Below are 22,515 nucleotides of genomic sequence, written 5' to 3'. Positions count from 1 at the left end.
AATTTGAGGCCAGCCCAGTCTATAGTAAGTTCCATGCTAGCTAACTACATAATGAGAGCCTGTCTAAAAATTAAAATAAAAACCAAATTGGACAGAGAAAAAGGGAGGTGATTGGAGAATGGATGGAGAGAAGAAGGTTTATGGGACATATGGGGAGGGGGGATCCAGGAAAGGGGAAATCATTTGGAATGTAAACAAAGAATATAGAAAATAAAAAAATAAAAAAAAAAAAGAAGTGGGTTGTCCTTGCCCAAATTCATGTCAAAATCTAGTTGCCAATGTAGGCCACAGAAAGGGTATGGGACCTTTGGACATGTACCATTTGATCCTCTGGTTTCTGTAGTGAGGTAAAGCGACCTGGGGCCCTTCCCACCACCATGCTCTAAAACTATCCCGTCTCCACAAATGTATGCCCAAATAAATCTCACTTCATTATTAAAAAAAAAAAAGTAACATAGCCACTGGGTGAAGGGATAACACTTAAAATGTAAACAAATTACAATAAATGAATAAAGAAATAGAGAATTAAATAAAAGTAACATAGCCAACTAAGAAAAGCACATGTGTAAAATTAGGGATTTCATATTTTCTTGATCCATGTCTTGTGCGGTTTGGGTTTTTGTATATGTTATAAAGAAGGGAGAGAGGGAATTATTTTAGCACAGAAGAATTAAAACTTGCAAGATGAGTGGTAAAACATTTACCATTTGCTCATATGGTAAGGATCTAATTTGCTTAAAACTCGGGCTTCTAAGAATTTACAGCCTCAAGAGAACTGGCTTCTCCTCATGTTCGCTGTTAAATTGATGTTAAATGGATGAAATGATGGATGAATGTGAAAATCAGCCAAGCACAGACCATATTAAACTTGTGTTCTACAAGACCAGAAACAACAAAAGAAGCATCTTTATTAAAGAGCATTTATGGGTGGGGCTGGGAAGATGGCTCAGTGTGTAAGAGCTGTGGAGTTCAAATTCCTAGCACCCATGTGAAGCCTGTGCAAAGCTACACATGTATGTAATTCCATCCTTAGGAGGAGAAGACGGGCTGATCCAAGGAGCTCTCTACACAGCCAGCCTAGCCAAAACTGCAAGCTGCAGGAACAGTGGAAGACCTGCTATTAAAAACCAATAGCCAGATTGGGCAGCACTTGCCTTTTATCCCAGTACTATGGAGGCTGATCTGTGATTTCAAGGCCAGCCTGGTCTACAGATTGAGTTTGAGGCTAGCCAGGACTGACTACACAGAGGAACCTGTCTCAAAACAAACAAACAAGCAAAAATGTAGAGAACACTAAAGGAATACTCTTACTCTTACCTCCTCCTCTGGCCTCTGGTTTCACATGTATGTATCTATATGTATATGTATGTATAGATGTAATGTATAGATGTAATGTATATATGTATGTATGTATGTATGTATGTATATACACACACATGCTATATAACCACACATCTAAAATATTTTTTAAAGTTATATACAATTGATATATATGTATATATATATACATATATATATATATTTAAATGTGTATTTATTAGAATCTGGGGAGATGACTGAGTTGAGTACTTGCCGCAAGAGTATGAGGACTTCAACATGCATGTTTGGGGGTGGGGCTTGGCGGTAAGATCCAGCAGTCCCAGCACTGTAACATTAGGGAAGTGGAAACAGGATATCTGAATCTTACTGGTAAGCTAGTATTGCTGACTCCAGGTTTAGGGAGAGACCCCGCCTTAAAAAACTAAATTATTAAAGGTGACAAGCCCTAGAAGATATTTGACATCAACCTCTGGCTGCCACATACACTTGCACATATGTGTACATGTTCCCAAATACATTCATTCAAATACACACAGTCATAAGCATGTATATATACATTACATGCACATGTGTGCACACACTTTTTAAGAAGAAGAAAAAAATTCAATCTGTTTCACCTCTAGGTAGAATCCTATTTTAGTGTAAATCAGTCTTGATTTTTTTAAAACCACAAGATCATGTTAATTCGAAGTGTTTCTTAAAGAAATGAACATGTCTATGAAATCTATGTAATATAAACATTAGGATATTCCTCAATAAATAGCCGCTTTTAATTTTTTGAATGATTTATTTTTATTTCATGTGCATCCATGTTTTGCCTGCATGCATGTCCATATGAAGTAATTGGATCTTCTGGAACTGGAGTTACTGCAGTAATAAGCTGCCATGTGGGTACTGGGAATTGAACCCAGGTCCTCTGGAAGAACAACCACTGCTCTTAACCACTGAGCCATCCCTTCAGCCCACAAATAGCTACTTCTAACAGTAGTAGGTAATCCTGTATGTAATCACACTTGTCATCACTTGAAGCCATACTACTTTAAAGACCAGAAATAATCTGTAAGCATTGTGTTTTTTAAAAAGATTAAAATTTTATTTTTATTTTATGTGTATTAATATTTTGTATTATTAGTGTTTAATGGTGCTTTAATGCATATTAATATATAAATGCATACCTCATGTGTACCTGGTGGAGGTCAGAGTGGGTGGGGCTCCAGAATCCCTGGAAGTGGAGTCACAGATGATTACTATGAACTACCATGTGGGTGCTGGGAATCAAACCCAGGACATCTGAAGGCATTCTTAACCACTGAGCCATCCCTGTAAACATGGTCTTTAATTATACACAAAGTCCTTTTCTGAAATACAAATAAGGAATTCATGAGTTTAATTAGACAAATAAGAAACCCGTTCTTGGCATTGAAAATGTGATAAAATGTCCCAATACTTTATTTGGAACAACATTAATTAGAAATGAGTCTACAGTATGCACTTAGTCACTAAAGATATGAGCCAGTGAAGAACTGTAAGTGAAGGGGATGACAAATGCCCAAGTGGCGTCTTCTAAGTTACCATCATGATTCATTTTACATCTGACGATCTTAACATCTAATGACTTACACAGCTTCATGTGACTACTAGCTAGGAGTAGTTGCAAATCAAATCAGATCTTCAAGAGAGACATCAATAATGTGGGGAGGTAGATTATAAATTAGCCATTTTAACACATGTTATTGCACCTCTCAAAACTTCATTTTTCTGATTATAAAATGATTTTTGAAATCCTAGAAGATAAGGAAACAAAAAGCACTGACAATTTAACATCCCTGGGGCAACCACTGTTTATTGTTTTTAAATATTAGCTTTCAGTTGTTGGGCCATACATTTTTAACCGGTTGAGATCATATCAGGCACAGAATTGTCTCCACATACAAGAATATTTTTAAATATTTTTATTTATTTGTTTAGCAATCTATAAAATTTCACATATTATTATAGTCTTCTAGTAACATCCCTTTGACTGCTGGAGGGCCCAATTGGTTTCCTTTTTGTGGAGGAATTGGGGATTCAACTTCTGTGGTTCAACCCTCGGACCTTACACATACTAAGCAGGGGCTATACCAACAGACCATACTTTCAGCCCCCAAGCCCATGTTTGAAAACTTTTTAAAAATTCCATTCATAGCTAGGCAGTGGTGGCATACACCTTTAATCTCAGCACTTGAGAGGGAGCAAAGACAGATGGATCTCTGTGAGTTCAAGGCCAGTTTGGTCTACAGAGAAAGTCCCAGGACAGCCTGGGCTACATAGAAAAACCCTGTCTCAAAAAACCAAAAATAAACAAATAAACAAATAAATAAACAAATAGTTTATTTATTTATTTATTTATTTATTTTGTATTCACACATTCGTATTCTTTCTCTCCTCTCCCCTATTGTGTGTTAGAGTGTGTGTGTGTATGGGGGGGGGATATGCTTGGCATAGTATGTGTGTGTGGAGATCAGTTTGAGCTCTCCTTCTAGCATGTAAAACTCAGGCGGTCAGGTTTGGTCACAAACACCTGTAACCCTTGAGCCATCTCACTGGCCCTCAAGGTTCTGTTTTAAGGCTGTAGATCCATGGTGGATCTCAGAGAACTAGAATTGGTGGACTGCATTGATTCCTATCAATGCTGTATTGACATTTCCTATATTACAACTGAGGATTAAATGCTTCCTTGACAACAATCAGGGCCTGGTGAGTTACACAATGGTCTGCATTGCTTATAAGGTTTGTTGAGTTCCAGATATCCTACATAGGATCTGAACATGTTCCAGCACTTTCTTGCTGATGCTCCCCCCTTCTCTCTGTCTCTTGGTCTCTCTCTGTCTCGTGTGTGTGTGTGTGTGTGTGTGTGTGTGTGTGTGTGCACGCGCACATGCATGTAGATGACTTGCTGGAGTCAGTCCTCTCCTTCCACTATGTGTGCCTTGGAGGTGGAACACAGTCATTGGTCATCAGGCATGGCGGCAGACAGCTTTACCACTGAGCCATCTCACTAGCCCCATTGCTAATCTTGAAGCCTTTCAGTGCTGCTTTTGGCATGAGGCATGGCCACTTCCAGGTAGAGGATTATAAATTCAATGGTTTATGTTAAGTATCTGTTAGTAATTTCCAAGTGAATTTAAAAATCTGTACAGTGTGAGTGTGTGGTCTCATTTGGCCCGTTACCTTGGGAGGATTATCTGTTTGGTCCAGTAATTTAGAATTTCTTCATCCATTCCTGAATGGGTGCCAAAATTTGAAAAAAGATGGCTTGGGATAGTTTTCTATGGTGGTGTGTTTGCTCCTGAGTACCAAAGCTCTCAATAAAAGGCTTTCTGTTCTCAGACAACAGGCTGTTTTCCCCAGACACACGCCTTGTTGTTTTTCCATCAGCAACAGTAGATAAAAGTTTGGATGCAGCCAGAAGCAGCTGGCATGGGCATACACTGGAGGGTCCTCCGGGATGTTGTTTGGCCACTCAGTAGAGGTGCCACCTTTATTGACTGTTAATGTCTGTGGGTTGTGGGCTTTGGCCCACCTCAGTTCCCCTCTCCCCCACTAATCTTCTCCCAGCAGCAGCTCTGTACGAATAGATGCTACTTTTAATCCTTTCCCAGCTTCCAGATTTATCAGTGTCCTCTAGGCATGTCTTTGCTCTGTGACTATCTTCTAAAAGCTGTTATCTAACCTCTAAGCAAAGGAATGGATGGCTAATGGGTGGCTAGCCTACTATTAGAAAAAGACTGTCTAATAGAGCACTCTTTCAAAGTTCAATTCACATAAAGGTATTCTGATGATTGATTTTTTCCCACTTTTCATGTGTGTGTGTCTGTATATATATATATGCATATGTTTTTGTATGAACTTATTTGTGCACATGTGTGAGCATGCATGTGAAAGCCTGAGGCTGATGTTGGGAATCATCTTCTATTGATCTTTAACTTCTTCATTGAGGCAGGGTCTCTCAAACAAACTACCTCATCAATATGGTTAGTCTTATTAGGAAGGTCGCTCTGGGGGTCACTATCTGCCTCTTGTGAGACTAGTACAACCAGCTTTCCAGGCATTTAATGTGGGTTTCTGGGGTCGGACCTTAAGTTCTTTTTCCCACTTAAAATGTTTTATTATTTGAATGCATTTTATACATCAAACATATTAATAATAATGAGTATTTTGAGAATCAAATAATACATACAAATTTGTCAGCTTTTATATTTATATCCTTTCATATCCTAAAAGTATCATTAATGCATATTAATAATATCCATAACTGAGGATCCTATATCTAATGTTGAGTACTAAATTGTTTTAAAACCTATGAAATAATTCTTTGAGAATGAAGCATAGAAAAAGAGCATAAAATATTAAAAATTGATCATTAAGAAATATATTCAAAAGCCCTTATATGATACCACGTGGCATAGGGTGAGAGTATTCAAAATGCATTATATAGTTGTCTACATTGTCTAACAATCAGTTTACTTAAAAAAAAGATTATCCGTGTTTCTTTTTTTTATTAGATGTTTTCTTTATTTTCTTGAACTTGTTTGGCAAGCCATTTAGCCCTTGAGCAAGCTGTACTGCCAGATTGACTTTTTAATTCAGCAAAATCTAACGATAAGGACATTACACACCTGTCATTGTATCCTTCTAGAAAAATCCATGACATTTTTATCATTGACTTCATTTTAGAAGAGGAAACTGGCATACAGAGAAGTGAAGTAATTTGCCCAAGATCACATAGCCAGTAAAGTTGCTTTTAGAGACCATTTCTCCTCAGTACAAAACTTACCACTAGTTGCCAAAAGACAGGTTGGTTTATTTGTTTCATTATGATGTCCCTAGCACCACCATAAGACTATTTTCTCATGGATGGTAAATGGCTGTTTGACAAAAGTATTATATTAAGCTTGTCTAATGCCTGGGGCACTTGGAAAGATTTAGAGATGCCCAGGGCAGCCCTCCCCCATCATGTTATCATCCTAGTTAATAAAACAGAAAGAAGTAGTCAGGAAGCTAAGGTTGTGGACAATGAGAGCTCCCCTCGCATGGGAGGGCACCCCTGTCTTTGCCACCAAAGGCATTTCATGGGAAGCACAAAATATGGCTTTGGTTTGCTCTTGTTGTTGAATGTGTCCTGTTTACTTGTGACTAGAACACCCTGATTTTCAGTTAATTTGGCCTCTCTTTACAGAACCTTCATTTTTTCTTGACTGTTTATTTTGATTTTTTTTATATTTATTTGTATTTAATTATGTGAATAGGCATTTTGCCTTCTGGCATGTATATGTACCAATATATGTGCCTGGAACCTGCAGAGACCAAAAGTTATTGGATCCTCTGAAACTGGAATTACAGATGTTTTAAGCCACCATGTAGGTCCTGGGTCCTTTGGAAGAGCAGCCACTGTTGTTGTTTACTGCTGAACCATATCTCTAATCCCTTGTCATTTTTAATGACTTATATTACTATGTTTAATTGTGTGTGTGTGCACGCGTGCACGCGTGTGTGTGCGCGTGCATGTATATATGTCCATGCACACATACATGTATATGCATGTGACTACTGGTACCTGTGAGGCATTGGATATCCTTGGAGTGGTGCTTATAGGTGGTTGGGAGTTGCCAGACATCAGTTCTGGGAATCAAACTCAGGTCCACTTATAAGAGCAATGTACACTTTTAATTGGTGATCCTTCTCTATACCCCACTGTTTCCTTTAACTCTGTATAGCTCTAGCTGGCCCCAAGTTCACGGTTCTTCACCATCCATCAATCTCCCAAATTCTACAATTGCAGGTATGTTTCCAAACATGTCCCACTGGGATTTCTATTCTTGTGATATTTTGAAGTCACCTTTCTAAATATATTGATATATATACAGGAGACATATCAGTTATATACCTGACCACCAGCAAATTCCTATTTTCAGTCCCTATATGACCTAAATTCATCTTTTTCATAGTAAAAAGCAATATCTAAAATAACACCAGAAAGGCTTTTTAAAATATCTTGTGTGTCTGTGTGTGTTCATGTTTGTGCATGTGTGTCTGGAGACCAGGGGCCTAGTTTCCTGTATTGTTTCTTAGGATCAATGTTCACCTTGATTTTGAGACTGCATTTCAGAGGGACCTGGAGCTTACTGATTAGGCTAGACTGGCTGGACACTGAACACCTGGGGATTCTTTAGTTTCTGCCTCCTCAGTGCTGGGATTACAAGTATGCACAACCCCAGCTGGCTTTCTCTGTGGCCTCTGAGGGTCAAACTCAGGGTCTCCTGCTTACACAACAAGCACTTTACAGATCGAGCTAGCTCGTCAGTCCTCAAAACAAGTCTACGTGTATTTCCCCTGCCCTTCTGTTAGGGGAGTTCATATGATTTTTAAAACAAGCATTATTCTTTAGAAGTCTGTATAGCTAGTGATGAAAGTAAAGAATGAATCTTATAGCATTAAGGCCAGCATTACCTTAATATTAGCCAGGTTTGAAGAAGGGCTTCATGGAATCAGTAGATTATCTTTTATAGAGCTATTTCACCTAAGACTGAGGCAGAATAAAGCATAGATGGTGTATATAAATAGAAGTTAGCTTGGATTGTACTTTAATGTTAGGGTTGGACTCCTGGCTCCACAGAACAAATAGAATTAGATAATATAGTCATCCTTTGATATTTATGGGGAATTGTTTGTAGGAACTGCCCCTAATGGAAAAAAAATCTGTGATGTTCATCTCCTATATAAAATATAAACAGTTGTTATACTGCATTGTTTAAGAAATGATGACAAGAAGGTCTGATGATTTAACAAAGAGGCAGTATCTTTCCCAAGTATTTTAACTCTGAAGTATTTGTATCTATGGATGTAGAATCCATAGATATAGCAGTTTCTGCCCCCCCCCATCCCCGTGCTTCTATTTTTTTTTTTTTTTAATGACTGGCTTAATTCACCTGGTATAATCTCCACCAGAATCATTCATGCTATGGTGGCAGAATTGCCTTTTTAAGGCTCAATAGTACTCCATTGTGTGCTCTAGGCTTTTTTTTTTCTTTCATAAGATTGTGGTTCTACTTGAAAACAATACAACAAATTATGGCTCTAAGTGCAGTCTGTTTGTGATCTGAGGCTGCTTCATTTTCCTTCCCTGCTCTGAAGAACAGAAAGCTTTCTCTGGAATTACATTCTGGGAAAAAATTTTGGAGTCAAACTTGATTAAACAATGTTCTTTAAATTTGTCAGATGAAAATGATGGTGTTCTTAGATCTGTCAAGAGCTTCTCATGTGCCTATATGTTTTTTTTAATGTTTTAGTTTTCAAATGGGAGATTGACTGGTGTTTTCACAGGAAGTGAAATGCTCGAAGCTATTACAGACCTAATAGTTTGCCACTAATCTTGGCACTAGCAGCAGAGCACAGAGAAATACATCCTCTTTGACCCTCTCCATCAGGTCCCTGAACTCTGGGACTTGTCTCAGTGACCAACTCCTCTGAGTGGGAACTTACTGTTGTCGTTTTGCATGTGGTTGGCACCCACTATGTGGTATGCATGAACATAGACTCAAGAGCATGACATCGGAAATGTTTCTGCCATATTTGTACCAGTTTGCAGTCACTGCTTTGTGCCTGTAGCTGCTGTGAGCTGTAGCTAGGCAAGCATGGTTTAAAGGCTTTAAACAGAGGACAGTGTCACTTTGCCACCGTCACATTACTTTAGCTTGTTGTTTCTTCATCATTCCTCGTTGGTCCCAAATTGGATCATCATACCTCTCTTTACTTTTCCTAGTGACCGGATGTCTTGGGAATAAGCCACAAACTACTGTAACAGTGACTTTAACTTACCTAGCTGACTTGTGGGCCTAAAGCTCCTCTCTCTCTCTCTGTCTGTCTCTGTCTCTCTCTCTCCTTCTCAGTGTGTGTGCTTCCACCCACATCACATTGTGAACATCTGCTCATGACTCAAGTGAGTCTCCTGCCTCAGTCTCTTGAGTACACCCACTACACCCAACTCCTGCATCAAGTTTTGCCTTACTTCCTTGCTTTTTATTCAGCTAAAACACCCTTTCTACTACATTCTTAGGCCGTCTCCTACTCTCCTTTCTGAATTTAGCACGGGCCTCACTGTTGCCATCTTTGAGGCTTATTTCCTCATGCAGATTGGCTAACAACTATTTTTCCATCTATCTGTACATGCCTTTATTGTACTGTTTATCTCTTTGCACTATGTGGTGTGTATCTAATGAGCCTGACCCTGCTGCTAATCTCAAAATGTATTGATGATCCAGGACTCTGAGCATTTCATGTTTATGTATGCAGTCACAGAATAGAATTCACTACCAAAGCAAGTGTTCTTTTTAGTGTTCTAAAAGAAAACTGAATAAAAGGTGGCTTTGCCCTCAAGATCGCTTTACATAGAAAAATATCATGAGTAAGAATGGGATTTGTGCCTATAGAAGATGTTGGTTATAGCTGATACATTACCTGCTGGGCTTTATTTGAATCTTCCAGGTGAGGTCTACTCAGTTATACTGGGGAAGGAGCTGTCATCCGCAGGTTCGTGAGAGGGATAGCCTGGACTATGATTTGATTATATAAATATACACATAAAGTAGAGTGGATCCTGTGTGTGAATTAATTTAACTGCGTCCTGGGAACATTGTGGCTTGGTCCATGTTTGATGTTAAAGCATGACAAACCATACATATTTTCCACATCTACCATACCATTCTTTCTCTCCCTTACCTATCTAGTCTCTTCCTAAAGTCTCTAAATGATATAAAATGAAGGCATTGTTAAGCAAAAAAAAAAAAAAAAAAAAAAAAAAAAAAAGGAGAGGGAGCCATTCTGGGAGAATGAGAAGGAGTGTTTATAATTTTTCTTTTATCTGTTATAACAGCAAAAATAGTTTCCCAAAGTATAATGACATGTTGTATTTTGTAAAAGTGTAATGGGAATGGACATTCACTTTGACTTGCTCATATACTTTGAATAAGATGATTCTTTAACGAGCTGGCATGCAGGCTCCTCTCCTGGGAACAGTGTGGGTAAAATACAAACACTATTTTCATATATTGTCAGATATTTGGAGAGCCAAGGCCTATGATTTTAATATTCTCTGAATTACATGCTGCATCTCACTGAGCACTTAAGCCTGTGTGGAAGCCTTAGCTAACTGCAACCGTTATTTGGATTTCACAAAGAGACAGTCATCACCCTTCCTCTTCCTGTTGTATGGCTCTTTTACTTTTGAAAGGCATGCTTTTAGAGGTGTTCAATAAACAGACAAATAAGCCAAATCACATCCTGGCAGGAAATAGAGTCAATGATAAATAACAGAGCCTGACTCAAGTTCTTTACACAAGCAGCACTCTCCTATTCTTTCTCTCATTCACATATACATGTATATATACTTATACATATATAAACACAAACATAAAACATATACACATATAGTAGAATGATAGATATTAAAGCCTTTTATGAACAGATTAATAGAGGAAATTCTGGAAGCCCTGATGGAAAACTCCCAAGTTCAGTCAAAGGCCATGCTGCATTTAGAGAAAGTTTGCTATTAGTCTTTAGAGGTAAGAGAAGATATGAACTGTTAGGAGGTATAGCATGGTGTACAAATTAGAAGTAAATCTTCATATTTCTTCTTCATGGATCTCCATGAGAGGTAATAAAATAGCAATACATGTTCTGATTGCTTTGATGCAGGTGTTTTAAGAGGTGTAAAGGGTATTTGAAAATTATCTTATGATAGATCAATGGATCTTTGTCTGAAAAATGATTGATGTAATCCCTGAGCAAGTTACAGGCTCTAGATCAAAGTCAAAGAGGAAGGGAGGAATATGCACTCAAAACTGTCTTGTTGGATCCGCTGGGAGGGTTAATGACAATTGCCACTGAAGACCAGTTTCAAGTCATGATTCTAGGACACAGGGAAGAAAATTTAGGAAAAGGATGGTGTTCACCTACTAGTTCTGTAGGCTACTCGTTCTCGTGGTATCTTACTGGCTGTCAAAAGAAGTTCTATGCTTGGAGAAGACTGTAATACACTGAGAGAAACTTCAGGATAAAGTTAAATAATAACTATAGGACTTTAACAGTATTCACTGGTTTCCAAATTTACCAAGTGAGAGATTAAGTGTTTTGATGGTTAGTTGGTAAGTAGAGCATTGTAGGGGAACACATTTCTGAAAATTATTTCAGGATGAAATGTGTGTGTATGTGTATGTGCATGTGCATATAAAACAAATGTGATGGAGCCTAGGAAAACATTGACTGATGGTAACAGCAGAGTGCTGTTACCATTGACCAAGCTGTGGAATACTGATGTATGACAATGGTAAAACAGTGAGGTTCTTGTAAGGAGAGGGACCCTCTGATTTACCAAGGACATTTCCTGTCTTTGTACTTGACATGATAGGTTGCGTATGCTAGGGTTAGTGGGGAGTAGATGGTATCCCCAGCACCCTGCTGTACCCAGCAACCACATACTAACCTCAGAGTTTGTGAAATAAGAAAATAATGAACATCTACGTCCTGCTCAATTTCTGAAACAAAGGTACTTACTATACTGCCAAATGTATTATAGTTGACAAGTGCTTCTAAAGCAGCTGTGATTCAGACAAGATTTTAACTGTGGTTAGGCAAAGAGCTTTGACAGAATTTGGATTCTAAAACATTAAGAAAATTCAGGTAGATGAAAATCATCTGAATATGTCTTAAGTCTTATGCTCAATTTCATAATTAGAAAAAATGAATTACCTTTGAAAGTTTACTTTTATTTATTTATTATTTATTTATTTATTTTGCTTTTTGGAGACAGGGTTTTGCTGCGCTTCCAAAGCTGGCCTCCAATTCAACAATCCTCGTGCCTCTGCCTCCCAAGTGCTGGCATTTACAAGCTTGCGCCACCATGCCCAGAAGAGTATCCTTAACCTTTTGTTTTTCTCATAGTCAACTTTAAAAATATAGACTTCAGAGAATACTCCCCTGAATGTTGTAATTGACACACCAACAGAGGAGGTACGTCAAAGGCAAACCTGACCCTGGCCTAGAACTACGAATGCTCTTGTTCACTGTACTGGACCATGCCTTTTATTTTTGAAACTCCAAGTTGTGTTTTACTGTGGCATATCTTCTAGCATGACACCAATGAAGTGAGGTCCACCAAATGCAGGCAGATCGACAGTTAAACATGTAACTGAGAAGCCTACTGGTGGGAGCCCACAGGCACTCCATTGTAAAGATAGCTCTTTGTACTCATTCTTTTCTGACTCTAACTTGCTTGGCTCCTACCCCTTCCTACTGAAAGCCAAGAAGACTTTCTATAATGTCATCAGATATAGGTGTTCATGAAAGGACTGTGTGAAAATAAAGAGGAGTTTTGGTGGAAAACAAAAACTGAAAAGCTACAGATACAGTTACATGTAGATATTGTGTTGTGCTGCCCCCCATCCCTGTGTCCTGTACTTTGTATCTCTCCATGTCCTAGAGATGAGTAGGATCAAGGTGACCATAGTGCCCTCTTGGGTATCCCTCAGCACACTGCTGTGGAGAACCAGCCCCAAAATGTCCTTGTCTCACTGCTCGACAGCTCCTGCTCTGTTTTCTTGCTTCATATTGAATAGGCCCTAATGAATCCATAATGGACAGGAAGAGAACGAGTACTGTCAGATGGTAGTGTTGTATAAAGAACATCATGGAAGAGCTGTCTTTGATCTTGGGTTTTACCCATGTGTTTGGATTTGTGTGAGGTGTGTGAGTAATGGCAATGTGTAGTTTCTCAGACCATCATATACGTCTAGAAGAGTTGCCAGAAAGCCTGACCTATGGACAGGGAGGCTCTGCCAACTACTCGGATGCAGGAAGCCTCCACCCCTACTCCAATGATCCTGGCTGTCTTTGGATTGCAAGAGTTGTATGTAGTGGTCTTCAGAAAGGTGACTTTTAGAGGGGGCATTTAAGTATTGTCCTGTAATTAGAAACTTCTTACACTCAGGGGAGTTTGCGTCTGAATTATTACAGCAAGAGGAACGATTTTATACCAATTATTTGAGCAGCATGCTGTGTTTATATTCCACGGTCACAAAGAGAAACAGTTACATTAATCATTTGGAAACTGGATTTCCCTGGAATCAAACCAGCGATTGTCTTTATCTTGGCATGTAAAAGGGAAAAAGTTACTTGCTCTACTAATTGAAATCATATGGTGCTTATCTGTTCCGATGCTGTCTTGCTGGATCTTATGGAGTTAGGAACACATTTGTATGAAACTCCCGCTGTAAACAAGATTCCTGCTACTTCCCCTCACTCAATTTGCTTAGTGGTCTTGGCAAGAATTAGAGAGAGATGGATTAACATCATTATTCAAAGGAATAGCTTTTCTGATTGTTTTTAGAAATTAGGTTTTACTTTTAAAGTTTTATTAATGCACACATATATATGCATATATATATATATATACACATACACATATTTAGGTGTTTTGTTTGCATGGATGTTCACACATGTTCATATAGTGCCCTTGGAGGCCAGCAGAATACATCAGAGCCCTCAGAACTGGAGTTACAGATATTTGTGAACTTCTCAGAGGGTGCTGGGACTGGAATCTGTGTTCTCTTCAAGAGTAGTGTGTACGCTTAACCACAGAACCATCTCTTCATTCCTGGTTTTCTTTCTTAAAAATATTTATTATTTTTATTTATGCATACATTGTGTACCTATATGAATTTATATGTACCACATTTGTACAGATACCCTCAGACTCCAGAGGGCATTGGACTCCCTGGAACTCAAGTTACAGGTAGTTGTGAGCCACCTGATATAGGTGCTAGGAACGAAAACTGGGTCTTCAGCAAGAGCAGTTAGATGCTCTTAATTACTAACCCATCTCTCTAGCCCCTATATTAGATTTTACATGGAGTTTGGGATATAGGTAAGACAGACAAGAAGTGAAACCAGTATGATAATTACTGAGTCTTAAAGCATATCCAAAGTGCTAACCTATTTGTGGCGTACTCAGCTCTGTTTCTTTATATGCATATTCACTGCCGTTCCTAGTAGTGGCTTCTGGGTCAGGGCACAAGCACACAAGGTCAACATGGGTGTTAATGCTGGCAAATGTTTAGGCACTTGCTCAGAAAGAAAAAGGAAATGTCGGGCCAAGGTAGAGAGTAGAAATTGAGGGTTCCTTCTGAAGTCACTCAGTGCAATGAGGCCACTAGGTGACCTCTCAGGAGCTGTCCTATGGCATCTCAGCATAGCCCCCATGTGCCTCACTGCTGCTTATCCTGGACAAATGATCTTTCTTATGATACTCACGAGGGGGAGAAGTTGCCATTCTGTGGAAGAGGCCTCAAGAGGAAGGCCTGAGACCTCTGGCGCAGCCCAGAATAAGCCTAACGTTTGATGTCTTCCGGGTACAGTAGTAGGTGTGCACAAGAGTCCCTGTTTTATTTGTATGTGTGTATGTGTGACTTCTTTGGAGCTGAGCTTCAGTTATATGTGACATAGATACCTATGTGTAGTCTAAATAGTAACATTAAGTTCTTAAATCAGTGAGAAAAGAGCAAGTGGTGAGCATGTTGTGGAAAGGGAGAGAAAGGAGAGGGGAGGAAGCATTAAAAATGTTTCCTGCTGCATCTTGGTATGGCAACAGGCACTGAATTTTAATCCAGTAAAGACATTTAATTCTCACTTATAGAATTCCTGCTGCCTCAGGGTCAATGGCCTTTAAACTGGAGCATGTAGCACAGCCCTGTGGCAGGTGTGTTCTCTCAGAGACTGCTGGGCACCATCACCAGGGTTTCTGATTGGGAAAGTCTGGGGCGGGGCCTGGGAATGGACCCAGCTGACAAGTTTTCAGGCATTGCCAGTTAACTAGCCAGTGTTGCTTCTAGCAAATGGAGAAGTACCACTGTGCTTCCTGTCTTTGGAATGCCTATGGGACCAGACTGGGTTGAGAGGAACATGGCATGGCATACCTCTAGACTTCCTATCATGACTTGCAAAGATGAAGAGTTTGAGGTTCACCATTCTCCAGGAGATAAGCATAATATGAACTTCACCATGTTGCTGGGACCCATGGAAGACAGTGCACTGGACTTTTTTCTGAAGCAATGAAGAGAAAAAACTAGAGTGAACATTAGGTTGTTTGTTTTTTTTGTTTGTTTGTTTTTGTTTGTTTTGTTTTCTTTAACCAGTGCTCTTTCTTGGTGTTTAACTTTGAACCTTCTGGCAAATCAGGACATCAGGCACGAGGGCAGCACTTCCCGTGCTTACCAATGGAGAACTAATAAGGATGTAAAAGCTGCTAGACTCTCACCAGGAGAAGGCATTTCAGGTTGAAAGCCCAAGCCGTTTATTTCCTATCTCCTTTTGGTGGCTCGTTTGTTTGTTTGTTTGTTCTAGGAGCGAGAGCAAAGCTAGGCTGATTTTGTTTGCTTCTTTCTAATGTGGTCATAGGTGGAAAGCTTTATTCCGGCCTTCCCTGCCCAAAAGGAGAGGCAAGGAGATTGGCATGTGCGCTTCCAGCCCTGTGGCGGGGTGACAGTGACTAATGCTTTCAGAGCTTCGGGGTTCCCTCCTCACTGTTCAGTAAGCTCCCCCAAACTGTTTCTTCATAAAATGTGACCTTCTAGCAGAAGAACATCAACTTTTTTTTTCATCTTTCTTGACAATTTCATAGAACCATAAAATACTATTCAGCTGAGTACTTAGTGGTGGAAGGTGGCATATTATTTGGGGTTTTCTGTTTTTTTTTTTTTCCAATATAGAGAGCCTTGCGGCACTAAATAAAAATGTCACAGTGTAAAATGGAAAGGCTTTCTGTCACAAACGTTTTTAAAAATTCATGAAGGTCTGAAGATTTGGTTTATCTTTTCCTCTTTCTGTGATTTATGCATATTTAATGCTAGTTTCAGTGTTGGCAACATGAAGAACCTTTTCAAGTAAAAAAAAAACTGGCAATTGAGTTTCATTTGAAGAAAAATTCCAGCCATGGCAGTTTTTAAATGACACAGCTTATTACTCTTCCTATGTTCAAGCGACATAGAATAGTTTGTTTTTCTAGTGACTTCATTGTTGGGATGTCAGTTTACCTGGCTATTTGGTTGTGACAACAGTTTCTCCCTTATCAGTGGATACTTTTCACTGGGAATTAGTCATGTTTACATGGGAGCACTGGCAGGAAGGAGTGGGCACAGCCCTCATCCCTGCACCGCGGGGTGTGTCTGATTTGGGGTCTGAACTGCTGGCTAGCCTGTGGTTTCAGGAACATCTTTAGGCAGAGACAGTATTCAATTTTTCCTATGGATGACTCAAAAATAATAATAGAATCAATCCACTACAAATGAAAGAGAAGGGAAGTCAGAGCAAAAACGAAGGGTGTGTGCGTGTGTATGTGTGTTTTAATAAAACAAATCATGGTGCATAGCCTTGGAGGACTAACCAACTGGTAGGAAGAGAGATGAAGACCCTCCTTACTTTTATTTCAGGAGATAGGTGGTCTCTTCCAAAAACGACTAGATTATGTTGCTCATATTACACATAGTAAGTGAAGTCGCAGATGGTAAGAAGGAATTAATAGAAGGCCGAGTGGGTCTGGACAGTCTAGCTTCTGCCTGCCTGTCCACCTCCCTTTCTCCACCTTTTCTACCAGCTCTTGTCCCTGTGCTCCCTGTCTTCATTTCTCTCCACATATTTCCATTCTTCCCCTATAGGGTTATTTTGGAACATCCGCGCTAGGCCAGATACTGGGCCTCCATAACTGTGATCAGCTTGTTATAAAATAAAGGAAATTGTACCTTTTTGTCTATTAAAAATAATAACAAACTTGTAAAAAACTATCAAGAGAAAAAAGGGGAAAAAAAGAGAAAAAGAGAAGTAGAAGGTACCAAGAGCCTTCTCACTTGTTTTTCCCCTTTCTGACCTAGTTTATCCCCCTGTTGGTCACTGTGGAGAAGACCCATTAATATGTGGCAGCCTATCCACACAACAGCCTCAACTAATGCCTGTGGTCTTTAGAGCCACATCTGGGGATTTTCTCATTGTGAAATTGATTTTGTTCCATTGATTAATGAAGTGAATCATCCTGATGTGTCAATCACCTTATTCTATCTGCAGACAATTGGGAAGAAGTTACCTCCAGCTACATCAACTCCAGACCCATCGAAGACAGAGATGGACAGCAGGACAAAGAGTGAGTTTCCTTAATTACCCCAAATTTTTATATACCTCGGAAAGCTTTTGTGTTTCTATAAGAAAACACACAAATATGTCTCCTTAGATCGTCCATGAGTAGACTGGCAACACAAGACAGAATCAGAATTCTGTGTTTTTCATATGGGTGGTTTAATTCTTTCCTGTCATGTGCATTGTGCCAACATGCAAAGCTAGAGTTTGTTCATATTGGCACAGCTTAGGTGGCGGAAGGCCTCAGGAAAGCTACCTAAAAATCATCAGGCATTCCTGGATCTTCCAGGAACAGCCACTAAACTAACATTACTTTTGTCTTACTTATCTGGATTCCTCAAGACATTGTTTAAAAAAAATATTTCTAATTATGTGTGTGCATGTATGTTTTTATGGAGATTATATATACATATTATATATCTATACATTTATACATCTATAGATCTATACATACATACATACACACACACATGCATACACACACACACACACACACACACACATACATGCATATATATGCACATGAATTCAGGTGCCCACAGAGATCAGAGGCATTGGAGTCCTGGTAACTAGAATACTAGACATTTATGAGTCACCTCATGTGGGTGTGTTAGGATCTGAACTCCAGTCCTCTAGAAGAGCAGTGCACACGCTTAACCACTAAGCTATCTCTTCAGACCAACATCTTCGCTTGAATACCTAAAAATATTTCCATAGCAAATTTCAGACCTATAGAATACCTTTCCATAGATTTTTCAGGCAGCAGACTCAAGCCTTTTAGAAGGATTAGGTGAGTAAATGGTAAAAGATTACTTTCATTTTAGAACAGTGTGATCCAATAGAACTAGCACGTGAACCAGTATATGGTTAAAAATTTTCTAGAGACCACATTAAAAAATAAAAGCTAATTTTAATATATTGTATTTAAGGCAGTGTATGTACAAACAACCTTTTAAATATGTAATCTCTGTAAAATTATTAATAAGATGCTGTACTTTTTCTCAGTGTGATATCCTCATAGTACCATATGTAGTTTGCATGTATTATGCATCTCAGTTTAGAGTAGCAGCCACATTCCTAGTGCTCAGGAGTCACACGTGCCTATTGGTGACCACATTGGACAGTGTATTTTAAGAATAATGCTGAAGCCCTTGACAGAAAACCACAGTTCTCAGAGAGAGAGAGTCTCTGCTGAGCCAAATATGAGTGATCATGGGCTGGGAACATGCATTTAGGTTGATCTGCATGGCATGCTCCAATATAGAAACAGTTATATGAACTTTTTTATAGCCACAGAACAAAAAAAAACCCCTCATAAATCAAAGCTTTTACACAAGACTTCAGAGGAACAGAAGGTTATGGGCAAATCAGAAATCTCTGCTATAGGTTTTAGTTGTTCTCTGATGACATTCTTAGCTTTCGGTTTGGCAAATCCTAGTGATCTACTCAATATACTTTTCAAAGGCTTTACCTGATACAGAGGTGGGTGGTAAATAGTTACTAAGAGGAATGAAGATAGATCAAAATAATTTTGACTCTCAACAATTTGTACCATTCTATCTCTTCAGTCAAAATTTGAAAGTCAGCCATCCTTGTAGAGCCTTCAAGATACATGTGGCATTTTTCCTGGGAACCTCATGGGGTCTAAGATGGGCTCCCTGGGCTAGGTGTTGTATGCTATTTCAGATACTCAGCTACCTAAAGCATGTGGTAGAATCCTACCCCTAGTGCATGCCTTGTTCAGTCCTGTAAATATCCATGAACCACATCTGTGTGCTTGGCTCTCCCAAATCATCATGGTGGTGGAATTGATTACTTGCAAAGAAGGGATTTTATAGTGACTGGTAGTTTGTCTTAAATAGCTAGGAGGACCAGCTATTATTAGTTACTGACATGGCTTCAGACAGATAGCTTGCTTTAACCTCTCTGGCCTTTATTCTCATGATCTGCTTTATGTATGCAATCAGAATGTTGCACTAGACAAAGAAAAGCTCTTAGTTACCTCCCAACATCTTCATCTTCTCATTCAGTCCTGAAACCTTTAGGACTCAGTGTGGAAGGTTTTTCTACTCCAAAATATTGAGCACCCTAATGGGAGAGACAAAAGAACTTTGACAGTTGAATTTTTCTGTATACGTTCTCCCTTTGACTTTTCTTGCCAAAAGTAAATTTTAGAGTCATTGCTTTCCTATGATTGCCATTTAGTAGAATGTCAAGCCAGTATAATTCTTCCAACCTTTGGACTAGTTCCCTGTTTCTGGATCCTAATGCCACATGTGTGTTTAGGTAGAAGGTCACAGAGTGTTGGGCAACCTTTGGAAATGACCTGGAGTCTGAACATCCAGGCAGCCTGCTTTCTTCTTCCTTTTGACCTAAAATAGAAACGTATGGCAAAGGATGCCCGGCAGTACAGAGGAGAGCTGTTTCTTCCTGCCAGCTGTCTCCTCAGCACACTAAGCCACAGGCTCACATCAGGATTCAGAGTTATGATGACTCAAAAATACTCATGTGAGTTGGTATTTTTTTTTTGAGTGATCCAGATTTATTTAAGCAGGGAAGATTCTCCCCACCCTACCTCCAAACAAAAGGTTTTCATGATGCTGAAATTCATCAGCAACTCATGCTGGGGAACAGATTGCCATAATTTTCATAACAAGAGAAAAACTCTCTAAATATTCATTACAAAGTGCCTCAAGGTGCCTTCAGCCTATCACATCTGGTATCTCCCTTTTACTTATTGCAATTGGTATAGATTTGTGGTCTCTGTAGGACAGAAAAATAGCCCCAAAGACAGGCCTCTTTAGCATCATTCTGAACTATTCAATATTATAGATGCAGAACACTGTGGATCAGTAGTTCTTATCCTGTGGGTCACAATCTTTTTGGGGTCAAATGACCCTTTCATGAGGGTCACATATCAGATATCCTGCATATCAGATATTTACATTATGATTTAGGAAAGTAATAAAATTGGAGTTATGACTCTTTCACAGGGGTCACATATCAGATATCCTGCAGATCAGATAGCTATAATATGATTTGTAACAGTAGCAAAATTACAGTCATGAAGTAGCAAAGAAAATAATGTTATGGTTGGCGGTTACCACAGCATGAGGAACGGTATTAAAGGGTCACAGCATTAGGAAGGTCTAGATGAGCAAGTAGATTTGGAAAATCTGGATAGAGCATAAATGGAGGTGCAAGTGGGCTGTTTTCCATGTTACTCTTTGTTCACTTAGTGACTGGACATTTGCACTATCTCTGAGACCATTGACTTGCCTCTTAGAAATAATTGTCTATAGAAGTGACACCTGGTGCTTCATTGGTACTGTTAGATTGTTGATCCCTCTAGGTTTATGACAGATTCTGCATTTGATTTTCCTATCATGCAGCCTAGAACAGTACCATAGACTCACTGGATATACAGGGAGTGGAGGTTGAGCAAATGGAGATTTTTAAATAACTTCTGACATTGTGGGGTTTTTGGCTCACTTCCTCTAACCAAATATCACCCATACTGTCCCTGACACATCCCATATGAAGCACATCTCCTTTTAACCCACTGATGTCTTTTTGTCTACTAGAGTCCTCATGTTCCATCTCTCCAAAGTCCTCTCTCTTCCTAAGAAGCACCTTTCATCACCCCCAATACATCTGCTCATTGGATTCAGAGTGAGGGCCTTCCTATGATGGGACCCAGCTACCTAGGTTGTTGAAAATCAACCTTTAAACTTCAGCCCTCTTGGAGAAGAAAGTCTTCCTGTTTTCCTGATGGTTGGCCCTTCTCCCAAAGTCTCCAAGCTTTTCATCTGAGTAGACAAAGCCTCTGATGAGAGATCAGTGCTCCAGCCTCTACCCTGAGCTAAAACAGAAAGGCTTTGCCTCTCAGGTTTTCATTTTATTCTTTTGAAACAATGCATCTTTTTTAAACAGGAAAGTGAAAGGGTGTTATAATTAATGCTTGGGACATAATTGAAAAGACAAGTTCCCAGCAGTGTCTAAGATCAAAGGCAATTGAACAGTCAGCTTCTTCCTAAGGGAAGCCGTTGGGTTGGAATTGACAAATATGGCAATGTACACTCCAGGTTTCATCCATGTCTGGATTCAGTCTGAATGTAGACTGAATGTACTTACATGTGGGCCAGATCATTCTCTACCCTGGGAACTGTCCTGTGTATGTCACAGAGTATTTAGCAGCAACCCTGCCCTCTGTTCAATAGATACCAATAGAACCTGTTCCTCTCCTGTTACGGCAATCAGAACTGTCTCAAGGTATTTATAATGTTCCTTAGAAAGCCTCGCTTGTTCTGTATTTTATTACTATAGTAGAATACCACAGACTGAACAGTTTATAGGTGGTAGAAATCCATTTGCCTTATGGTTCTGGGGGCTAGGCAATTAAAGAAAACATGTCTGGTGAGGGATGTTGAGTTGTTTTATAACATGGTGAAAAGTTAACTTTCTGGCCATAGTTTAACATGGGCCAGAAAGAATAAGAGGTTGGAGATGTACATCAGTGGGTAAAGTACTTATCTACTATGCACAAGACACTGGATCCAGTTGTCAGTAGTGCATACAACTGACATGGTGGTACATGTCTTTGTAATTATAGCACTCTAGAAGTATAGACAAGACACAGAAGTTCAAGGTCACCTTCAGCTATATATGAGTTTGAGGCCAATCCAGTATGTATGAGATGCTATCTTAAACAAAACAGGCCTGTCAAGAGGGCTTAGTGGATAAGAATGCATGCTTTGCAAGTATAGGTGCCTGAACTTAAATCTCCAGAACCTATATTTAAAGTCAGGTATGGTTACTCATTCCAGTAAACCCAGTGTTGGTGAACAAACATAGGAGAGTCTTGGGAGTTTAGTAGTTCAGATAGTTCTCCAGCCAGCCAGCCTACCCAAAATAATGATCTTATGATTCATTGAGGGGCCCTATTCCAATAAGGCAAAGACCAGTAGAAGACAATATCCA

At 39.3% G+C, this 22,515-nt stretch overlaps 1 protein-coding gene across 1 annotated transcript in view; it reads left to right on the top strand.

Annotated features, from left to right (window-relative positions):
- Positions 1–17,425: 17,425 nt before the first annotated feature.
- The window catches only part of LOC127676148 (SH3 domain-containing kinase-binding protein 1-like), a gene marked incomplete at its 5' end in the record, with an annotated part of 56,235 nt that continues 51,145 nt past the window's right edge, over positions 17,426–22,515 (top strand). The window contains one exon of the mRNA XM_052172114.1: positions 17,426–17,542. Within this exon, the coding sequence (XP_052028074.1) occupies positions 17,426–17,542 (117 nt within the window). The remainder of the gene's footprint in view (positions 17,543–22,515) is intronic.

This window comes from Apodemus sylvaticus, unplaced genomic scaffold, assembly GCF_947179515.1.
Source record: "Apodemus sylvaticus unplaced genomic scaffold, mApoSyl1.1 scaffold_378, whole genome shotgun sequence".
NCBI lineage: Eukaryota > Metazoa > Chordata > Mammalia > Rodentia > Muridae > Apodemus > Apodemus sylvaticus.
Note: the sequence above shows the minus strand (reverse complement) of the source record. Positions and strands in the feature narration are given on the sequence as shown.